This window comes from Hippoglossus stenolepis, chromosome 3 (genome assembly GCF_022539355.2).
Source record: "Hippoglossus stenolepis isolate QCI-W04-F060 chromosome 3, HSTE1.2, whole genome shotgun sequence".
NCBI lineage: Eukaryota > Metazoa > Chordata > Actinopteri > Pleuronectiformes > Pleuronectidae > Hippoglossus > Hippoglossus stenolepis.
Window position 1 is genome coordinate 5998947 of NC_061485.1, and position 11136 is coordinate 6010082.

Sequence of the window (11136 nt, forward strand, 5' to 3'; positions counted from 1 at the left end):
TGTGCCTGCAAAACTCTCTTTTTTTTTTTCATTGTGCTCCTAAAAAAAGATGGAAGCCAGGGGACTGCTGCAAAAACATGTGTCGGGGAGTCTGTAAATGACAAAATTAGGAGGAACAGTTTGGATTTATTTAGAGAAGAAGAAGTGCGGAGCAGCGAGTGAACATTCAGCAGGACTTCTAATGACCTCATCATGTCACGATATAATTGTGACACTTATCTTGTTATGTTTGGAAAAATGAACTCGAGCACAAATCAACTTTGAAACGACGTCACAATAATCAATAAACGGCGTACCAATTAAAAAACTGTCTAATGAAGCACTAGGCACTCATACTCACGTCTTTTATTCTTATTCATGTTGTTTGTGAAATACATAATGTGGAAAAATAACCACACGCTCGTTCAATTATTAAAGGAATAGTGCTAAACTCCTCAGAGAATAAAAGGCTAAACTGAAAAAGACCAAAACAGCTTTTGAAAAACTGGCTCTGAAGCTGCTATTCTTCAAGTCCACAGAATATATTGAGGGAAAAATCCCCCCCGATAAACCCGGAGAGAGCCAACCTTTCAGTTTTAGAAATGTTCCGTGTCACACAAATGTAAAATTGTCAGACATTGATAACTAAGTGATTTTTCCCTCCTGTGATATTTATGACATTGCAGAAGTTTGAAGTCCACCCGGACCCGATGGTCAGCGTGGCGCACATGGCGTGCGCGGGCGGAGGCGTGTGGATGGCGTTCTCCGAGGGCTCCTCCATTCGTCTCTTTCACACGGAAACGCTGGAGCTGCTGCAGGAAATCAACATCTCCACGCGGTCGACGCTGCTCAACACAGGTACACACACCGGCACACATCACACATCACACCGGGGTCTCGACATGAGGAAATATTCTTTGTGACATTTTAACGTCTCAAACTTTCACATCTTTATTTGAAGTTAGAGTTGAACGTGCACCATATTCAACACTGCACCCCCCCTTGGGCCCAGACAGACAGATTTAGTCAGAATTAGTAGAGAGATAAGAAGACGAGAGGATTCTGATTCAACACTGATGAAGCTCTCCTCTCCACAATCGTATTCTCTCCTTGTCCGAGCTGCTCTCTGGGTCTCGCTCCCGGGGGGCTGACCTGCATAATAGCTCAGGCCTTCACAGAACCATAATAGAGACAGGGATTGATAATAAAAAAAATAAAAAGGATATTGAGCTGCATTTAAGATTTTCATACCAAGGGGTTCCCATGGAAACACTCTTGTCTTTTCTTCTAAATGCTCAATCTGTGATATCATGCCCATTTTACCTCCTTTTCTCCGCACGTACCTTTCTTTTCATCCCACTTTCTCCCCCTCGCTGCCTGTTTCATCTCCTCCGCTCCGCTTTTTAAAAAAGTCCACTCACCCCACTGCAGTCCATTTAGTTTACCTCGGATAGCCCATTACTTCCTGTGTGACTTCCTTAGAAGATAGATGAAATATTTATCATCCGGCGTTTTTCTCCTCTTTTTTTTCAGAGATGAGCCACGGTAAACAAATTAGATCGTAATGAAGCGTACCTAAAACTGTCTAATGGTGATAACAGCACTTCCCTCCGACATGTCTAATGTTGTGGGCCATCAGCTCGTTCAACACGGAGTCGTGTGAATGCATTTATAATATATCGTCCCCTTTCATTGAGCCACACCAGACTGTGATTGATGTATTTAGAGCAATACTCAAAGCTGAGGTAGCAGTGAGAAGAAAAAGGTTTTCTCCTGCGAGTTGAGTGAAAGAGTGAAAAGGCGGCATGCGTTTCAGGCACCAAACTTTTTCTCTTGTAGATCAAAGTAGAGAAAAAGACTTTAAGGAGCACACACTCCTATGGCCGTCGTATCTGGTGATCCAGAGGTCGTTCTCATCCAGCACCGGCGCTTCCCCTTGAAATATGCAGCAGATTTGAGGGGAGGGTGGCAGCCTCGAGGCTCGGCCCTGGGGGGGGGAGAAACAAGGTCAAGAGAGAGGAAGAAAAAAGAGAGAGCTGCTCGGCTCATGTCTGCAGGGTCCACGGAAGGAAGAGGATCTTTGACTTAAGTTGTGATTTGTTTTGCTCACAAGAGGAAAGAGCTTCCCCCTGATACTCGACAAGCGCAGATACTACACATGAAATACTGATAGTTTCCCTCTGTCAATAGGTCTCTGCTCCCTTAGGTTTCTCCTTGACTTATGCTGGGACATGCAGTAATGATACACCCCCCCTAATCCTCTCCCCTTAATGTGATCTATACTCCATAGGGAATTTCAGTTGCAGTAAACAACAGAAGTTTCTGTAGCGGAGGAAACTGCTGATCTCCTCGCTACTAATGCCTTTAATAGTTCTGTCCTTAGGGTGAAGACGTAATATTCCAAAATAAAGTCCTCAGTGACATATCACAGGGAAGCATTTATCTTTAGAGGCATCTTCTTTTTTTTTAAGGCAAATACCGGCTCCCACGTTAAACCCCCTCTACACACTGCACACACTCGAGCGTGTGCATTGCTGCAAAAAACCGAAGGTGCAAGACCGCTCGAGGTTAAGCTATACCTCCTTAATCTCAAGTGTCTTCGTCATTATCCATCTTTATCGCCGTTCGTAAAGACAATGCCGGGCGCGCACATCCTCCGACTTAACTTCAGATTTCACGGTAACCCAAAAGTGGGTGTTCACGAGCACCACTCTCTCGCTTAAGCTCTCCAACCAGAGTACAAATAGGCTCTGGGGCGACGTGAGCAGGTGGCAGACAGTTTGGAGATAAAGGCAGGGTTTTTTTTTTTTCTTTCGCCGGCGCCCACCTCACTCGTGACCCTCCAAGGTCTCCACCTGAAGGCGTCTGGCTGCGTGTGCTCCACCGCTTCGCCTCCGCTTCCTCTCGCGCAGTCAGCTTCCTGCTCGGGATGATGATTCATCTCTGCACAGCCCGATGAATTCATTAATGACACCGTTGAGCCACTCATGCAAATCCTCATAATCTGAGCATGACACCGAACAAACATGTAAATGCAGCTACACATGTAAATGAGCATTCTTTTAGTCGTGATCAAGAGTGTCGGTGTAATTCAATTACCGGTTGCCATGGATATTATGGGAAATGCGTCTATAGATAACTAGGCCACAACGGGAGTGGAGAGCTGAGGGAGCACAGAAGGAATGCAAAAATAAATTCAAAACAAACAATGCTTTTTTTTCCCCAGCCCTTTGTAAACTGGAAACAAAGGATGTGCACGTATAATAATAGCGTGCGATTGTCCTTTCTCCCCGTCGCTAATGCAGTGCAACAAAAACACGTCAGCGGCTGAAGAAACTTCACAACAGAGGATGTATGTCGACTCTCGCGTCATTCGCTGTTACAGGATGTGAAAACTTGACTTCATACAAAGAAAGAAACGCTGCTTAATCTCACCCGGAGGATTATCGACAATCTGTGGGAAAAGGAAAATCATCCTGACTTACTTCCTCTGTCGCACTTTCAGAGAACCTCATAACGCCAACTTGATACGTCTCATCTAATAATGAGTATTTACGAGACAAGAATAAAGTGACATATCTATATTAATATGATTATGTGCAACTCACATTAATTCTAATTAATTCAATTGATTCAAATTCAAAAGTTTTAATTGAAATGTCACAGTAGATGTTTCTGCTACAGTCAATCTGACAACATTTCTCAATGTGTAAAATGCATGTTGTGTTTTCTGTGTTCAAATATCCAACATGGAGAATCCTAATCAGCCACTGTTGTAATAATCTGTATTTGAACAACGTCTAAATAATTACTTTTTTCAATGTCAGTTACTTCTCATGAGGTGGAACATTTAGCATTTTCATTAGAACAGAGACGTGTCAGTTTCAGATGATGTTTCTTCAGTGTTTCCTTTACGTCGGTTGTTAAGAAACACATCCACAGATTCTAATGTTGAGCCTGAATGAGCCTGAACTTCACAGCCTCTCAATATTTCCTTTTTGCTGCGCTCCAGTGCTTGAACTTGTGAACTTGCTGTAATGTAAAGCACAGGTGAACTCCAGACCCCCTGACGTTGCCGTTAGTCGTGGTTACTTGTGCAGCGGAGCAGGTTTCTAACTCAGAAGTGAAACAGTCTGTGCACCGGAGCAGAAAAACACACTTCAAGATCCCCTCAGAAGACTCGATAGTTTTCAGCTATTCTGGTCGTTAGCTTGAAACTGGATTTGTTTTGTGTGTGTTTTCTTTGAATGAAACCACTTGAATGAATAACGAGGTTTTATGTTCTTCAGTAACAGCCGCTGTAGCAGGAATGAAAAAAGGGTCAGGAGGATGTCAGTGTTGACTGTGTTTACCTCACAGGCCTGAGAGCTGTGGAGCGGTTGGAGTTGAATGGACTGAATCTATACAGAAGGTTTTTCTAAACTTAACGACCACTCACAGCGCATCACAGGTCACATTCAGCCGTTCACACACACTCGCCCTCGACACACCGCTTCTCTCACACACACTGTTTGTGGTTGTGGAGTGTTTTTGCCTGAGGACACTGAGACATGTGGAACCAGAGGAGCCGGGGATCAAACCACCGACCTTCCAATTAGTGGACGACCCACAGCACCGGAGCACACCTGTGCGTGCAGGGTTAAGTTGTGGCTCGTTTCGAAGGTTACGCAGCCACGGTTTCAACTGACCACACAATTAAATGTTAAACTGAATTTATGATTAGTTTCCATTATGTGGCCAAACATTGGTATTTATTAGAGTAATACTGCAGTGTGTAAATATTACTAGAGTAATACTGCAGTGTGTGCTGGGTTGTAATTAGCGTGACGTTGAGAAACACAGGTGATGGAAAACAAGTCGTTTTTTGTTATGAATCATTTCATTTAGAATATATAATACATATATATATAGAATATAGAATCCTTTTATTGTCATTGCACAGTGAACAACAGTATTTAGCAGCAATCCTCAAAATACTTAATATGTGTGTGTGTACATTTAGTGCAATTAAGTATACGTATTTTTTTAACCAAGCAAATGAAGCTCGTCTTATGGGCGAGGTTATGAAAATAGTTGTCATTTCCCGCAGGCCCTGAATGCAGCACAAACTGTCCAATAATAAATAAAGTGTCAGACAAGTGAATGATAAATATTATAATGATGTTTTGCTGCTTTTTATCTTAAAAACTTAACATTAGCCAGGTAGAAAAACTAGTTGAAAGGAGACACATGACACTTTTAATAATTTTTATTTCCTCCGAGTGAGTTAAAGGTTTTTTTTAAGGTCTGCAAAGTAAAACAAAAGTATTTGAATGTCAATATGAAAACGCTCTCTACATCTTAATGGCTCTGCTGCATGAAAGCATCTTCACTCTATTGATAATTGGATTATTAGATGCTTAATAAAATATATATATATATATATATAAACCTCAATTTTGTGAACTGCAAATATTCTCTTCTCCACCTAAGCTGAGAATTGGTCTGATCTAATCATCCAAACTGTGCGGCTGTACTGTGTGTGTGTGTGTGTGTGTGTGTGTGTGTGTGTGTGTGTGTGTGTGTGTGTGTGTGTGTGTGTGTGTGTGTGTGTTGAGGTAATTTGAGGAGATTATGGGCGTCTTTCATTTCACCAGCTCTCCTGCAGATCAGTTTGGCTTCGTACCGACCGAGGTGAACACCTTGAAGCTCAACATTTCAAAAACCACTCACATCTGAAACACAGGTGTATAACACTAAGTTCAGAGAGTGGGGTGGGGGGTTTCTACACTTTGTGCTTTTACGATTCTTTCAACTGGGTCAGTAGCAATTCCACAAATCCAATTTTTCATAATCTTGTATAACCCCGAGCTCCGGGTGGCTGTGCTGTGCATGTGTGTTAAGCTCGTCAGATCCAGATTGATCATAGAGCTTAAACTTTACTCAAAGCTGACGCTGATAACTTACAATAAAAAAATATTTCTTTATTTCAATTTTTTTTCAATCACACGAGGTCTGAAGAGTCAAATTTCCAAAATGCAGCATTTTTTTTTAAAAAAGTCCTGGAATAGTAATATCAGGATCAGTCTCTAACAGAAGCCACCATAATCTGTCGGTAGTTTTAAACTACACTTTGATTTTATAATGATGTGTGGTGAGTTTTTCTGTTGTTTTCTTTGCAGGTCAGAAGAACATGCGAGTCACGAGCCTCCTGATTTGCCAGGGGCTGTTGTGGGTGGGCACCGCCCAAGGCTTAATCATCACTCTCCCCGTTCCCAAACTGGAGGGCATCCCCAAAATAACAGGTAGGGATCAGAGGAGGGGGGCGGACGGCTGTGACTGAACAGCCTCTTCAGGGGTCAAAAGAGGAGCCCAGAGGGGTTTTTTTCATGACAGAAAATTACTCTGCTCTGCCCATTATTGAGGTCACACTTCACATTTCTCTTGTGGCTCCGGGAATCAGTGCAAATATTACCAGGCAGGCGTCACACAAATCATAAACTGTGTATATATTCTCATGCAGGGTAATTTAAAAAACCTGCCCGGCAGCATTTTGTTTTTTTATACCAACTGAAACTGTAGGTGCCATCTACACTCTTGCATCCAGGAATATAACAATTCTAGAAAACTATTGATGAACATTATGATCCAAGGTTTGGTTCCAGTCATTGTCACTTCACTAAACTCTATTCTAATCTCCTTTAAGTGATGTACCTGTCAGTGAGCTCAGCCCTGTGGAGAAGCCGTGTCTCTGTCGAAAATGTTTGAATATTCTGTTCCTGCCTTTACAGGAAAGGGCATGATCTCGTTAAACGCCCACTGCGGCCCAGTGGACTTCCTGGTAGCCACCACCAGCACCCTGTCTCCCGAGCTGCTCAAGAGGGACTCGGTGGGGGAAAGCCCGGACTCGGCCTGTGGGGGCGAGGACCGCAGCGACACGTCCTCCCAGGAATCCCTGCAGCAGTCCAGCTCCTATCAGGGAGAGGGGCGAGGCAAGGGACGCGGCGTTCTGCTGCAGTACAAGCTGCGCTCCACGTCGGGATTGCCCGGGCGGCCGCTAACGGCGCAGGGGGACGAGGCGTCGGACTCCTCCTTGGAGTCCCTGGAGCACAGCGTGGAAGACGGATCCATCTACGAGCTCAGCGACGACCCAGAAATGTGGGTCAGGGGCCGTCCTTGTGAGCGGGAGGGGGGGCGCAGGGACAGGGTGATCTCGGCGGCGGTGATCTCTGGAGGCAAGGGCTTCCGCAGACTGAAGGAGGGAGCTCCAGCAGGTACTAGGACAAATGTGGAGGGTTTAGAGAATATTCTAATGGTATGGCAGCTCCCACTGACGGTGTGATATGAAATATATATGGCAAGATGATGTATATTTATAGATCACTACCCAGCTTAGCCTCCAGTCACCTGTTCCATCATTTTCAAGGGATTTGGATGTATAATGAGAAGGTGTTGCCATTGTTACAGAGCTTGATGTCTTATGATTAAACCTGTGGAGTAAGAACATCTGAGGCGTCCTGTTGACTCGACGCCCGTAGGACGCCTCGGATGTTCAGGACTGTGCGTCGTGATCTTTCCAGCGGAGGCCAGAGCTTCACATCTCCACAGTTTAGTTCCCTGTGCTTGTGGTTCCTCCTCCTGCTTTTGTTTGGATTGAAATGCCGCAATTTAACCTCATCAACCGCGGCTCTGCCACGTTTATCTCATGCGGGGGGGACTTCAGTGTGAGCGACCATGGACAGCGCGCCTTTGAGAGGCGGCCTTTGTTTTGAATGTGCCGTGCTCCACGTGTTTTATCTGATCCTGTGGGAGAGATCCCATCTGTTTAGAGCTGAAAGCCGGGGACTATACCACCGCATCACAAAGCACATTAGCATCACTTTATTAGCTCCGCCAGCCTCGCGCTCATCCCTGTACAATGTGAATGTAAGAAACCTTATATTGTGTCTCTCAAAATTCAATATGTGCTCTCCGAAGAAGAACTTTATGTTTTGTTGCAGCTGTTGCAAAAAAATGTAGATTTTTTGGGTTTGGGAAAATTTGATTCAGCCAAGAACTTACCAGCATGTTCCTACAGACAAAAACTAAAAGACGCAACTTATTACGTTTTGCGCCGTAAAATAATTCTGTTGTTACAGGTTTACTTAAAAAAAATCTAAACGTCTGGGATCCATAATCTTCTGCAGCTGCCAGATATCAGATCCATTATTCAGTGTCATCCGTCAGCCTGATGAAACAAATGTGTGCTCACACTCTTGTTAATACGCAACTCACATTAGCAGGAAACTGCAGTCACAGATCAAAACCCTATTATCCAATGATGTAATAATCATGTCAGCTGCTACTGGCTATGTGTCAACGAAGGGAATCGAACTAAGACGTGTTTACCTGCACATTCGTTTTTCAACAACACAAGGATTCTGACTCAAGGGGATGTTTTACAATGGACAGCACATCTGTACTGAAATGAACACAGATGTTAAGTCACATCAAACTCATCTCATTAGTTTTCATGATAATATTCGGAGTTTAACACAAACATTACATTTTCCTGTAAAGACGGATTGATGACAGATGGAATAATATGTAACAGGCACATTTTACACAGTGTTCAGTATCACACTCTGAACTTGGCTTTGTGGATTCAGGAGCTCAAAGGTTAAAGTCGATCAGTTTTTTTGTTTCCCCACATTCCTCCACGCAGCCCGTTCTCCGCACAAGGATTCACGTCTTATCCCTTCATCACAGACGAAGCTTCAAAATTCCTATTTCGTTCGTTTCTCTGAGGCACATTGACGTTTTCCTCCCCCCCGCCCCCTTTCTTCTTCTTCTTCTTCTTCTCCTTCTTCTCCTCCTCCTCCTCGGCGCTGAAATTCAAAAGGCATTTAAACGTCCCGCTCTCGGCGGGAATGGTTAAAAAAAAAAAAAAAATACGATGATGTGAACCGTCCTCAGATGCTGTCATCTAAATGTAAATCTCAATGTCATGTCAAAAATATATATACTCTAATTCATGTCAGGTTCAATGCCGCTGGTACCACCGCACCCTCATGGTCACTATGGAGATTGTTTGTTCAGCCTCAAGCAGAGAATCTGATCGTTGCCGCTTGAGGAGCCGGAGGAAATCTCCTCTGCCACAGATTTGATGTGTTTCACTAACTTATCCGCTAACAACTGAGATTTATTCTCCAATGTATTTCTGCCTTTAAGGGACTTTGACCATTTCGTTTCATTTGCTTCGATTATATATGTGCAGGTGTCATCCATACACTGAATATAATGCTCACGAATGAACGTACTGTACTACTAATTAGAACTGTGCTAATTAAACCTTTATTCCCTTTTGTAAAGTGGACTGTGACAGTGTTGATATTTTAGATTGAGCCTGCATGAGGCGCAGTTTTTATTTTCCTGTGGTGTTAAAGGTTATTGTTGTTTATCAAAATATATTATTCCTGTAGATTTGCTTCTCGTGTGAATCAGTCGTGACAACATCAGTTTATTTATTTATTTGAACATTTAATTAGAGCATGAACCCCCATTGAGAGGCGGGGAAAGTTAGTAAGCAGCCAAACAAACAAACAAACAAACAAAAAAACCAACAAAATGAAATAAATACATGAAATTAAAAAGTCTGAGGAGATAAGAAACACGAATTGTCATGTGAACAAACTGGTTTTTAAAAAACGTTTTCAGTGTTCAACCGGGCAAACTCCCTGTGGAATGAGGTACGATGACATGAAAGCTGCTTAAATTTTACCACCTGCAAATGTTGGTTTGTTTATAACCTGTGTGATCATGTGACTGCTTACGTTTCTTAAAACCTGCCGATGTTGCTACAGTGAAAAAAAAATCTCATTTTGGTGTCTTCAATATAACCATGACTGAAATATTATTCATATTAATAATGAACCAGAATTATCCTCAAAACTAAAGTATTGCTCTCAATGCCATCAAAAGGCATATTGAAATAAACGACCTGTTTCCTCTTGGTACAGAACTTTAATGTTACGCGTCTCGACATTGTCTCTAACAAGCTAACGCTAAAATAAAACCTCTTTAAACATGAGTTTGATCTTTGTAACTGACTCATGAAGAATGTAGTTGATGTACATTATATATTGTAGGTCTGCAGCATTATTCTGTTAATGATTTAATACATTTTTTTTTTTCATTTCTCTCCGACTCTGAATTCTGTCTTTGAACACATCACCTGAACCTTTTCACCTTTTTGTTTCCAGCCAGTGAGACGGAGTCGTTATGTTTTTGTCCCATTTCTGTGAACACGATATCTCAAGAATGACTTGAGGGAATTTCTTCAAATTTATAACAAATATTTACTTAAACTCAAGGACGATCTGATTCGATTTTGGTTGTCAAAGGTCAAAGGTCAAGGTCACGGCGGCCTCACAAAGTTTTTCTTAAACGCGATAGCTTAAGAGCAGCCTGAGGGAATGTTTTCAGATTTAGTACACGTCCCTGTGAATGTGATATATTGGGACGGCTGCCCGCAGGGAATTTCATTACATCTGGTAGATTATGTTTCAGTGGTTGAAGGTCAAAGGTCAAAGTGACCTTATATCAATCTTTGGAAGAAAAGTATGTAGAAATATGTACATGAACACTGCACTGGTTGGTGCAGGCGATGTTCTACTTATACTCAAACAAAATGCTTATTAACAGGAAACACAGAACAGAAGATAATAATGACGTAATTTGAGTTTAGAGCTCGGCTGTGTCCTGTCTTCTTCGCTGCCCTCCAGACATCACGTCGCGGGTCACAGTCCCGTTTATTTTAGTCTCGTGGCTTTTGGTCCCCGGTTTAAAATCCATGAGAGCATTCGTTTCACACGTCGACTTTAGTTTAATGAAAAGTAAACACATTAATTTATTAACCTTAGGTACAAAAGCAAAAAAAAAAAAAACAGAATCAGGGAAAAACGAGGTTGCGTGAATTTACTTCAATTTACATTGTCGTTAATTACGAGCTAAATTTGTTGTTAAACGCTCACCCATGAGATTTTGGTTTTTTGTCTCAATCTTTATGCTTCCTCACGTTCGGGCTCATGCTGCCGCTGGCTCGCTGCACTTGGAGGGTAGACAGGCGGGGATTGTTAGGAGCCAAACTACAGGCGCTGACACACTGGGGAACCCCGAGCTTTTCCCATCCTCTTCCAC

At 42.7% G+C, this 11136-nt stretch overlaps 1 protein-coding gene across 9 annotated transcripts in view; it reads left to right on the forward strand.

Moving 5' to 3' along the window:
• arhgef10la (Rho guanine nucleotide exchange factor (GEF) 10-like a) overlaps positions 1-8516 on the forward strand; it is a 103775-nt gene extending 95259 nt beyond the window's left edge. For all 9 annotated transcript variants that reach the window (XM_035150722.2, XM_047338638.1, XM_035150730.2 and 6 more), the window contains 3 exons: positions 666-837; positions 6141-6263; positions 6750-8516. In XM_035150722.2, the coding sequence (XP_035006613.2) occupies positions 666-837; positions 6141-6263; positions 6750-7300 (846 nt within the window). In that variant the 3' untranslated portion in view covers positions 7301-8516. The remainder of the gene's footprint in view (positions 1-665; positions 838-6140; positions 6264-6749) is intronic.
• Positions 8517-11136: the final 2620 nt, after the last annotated feature.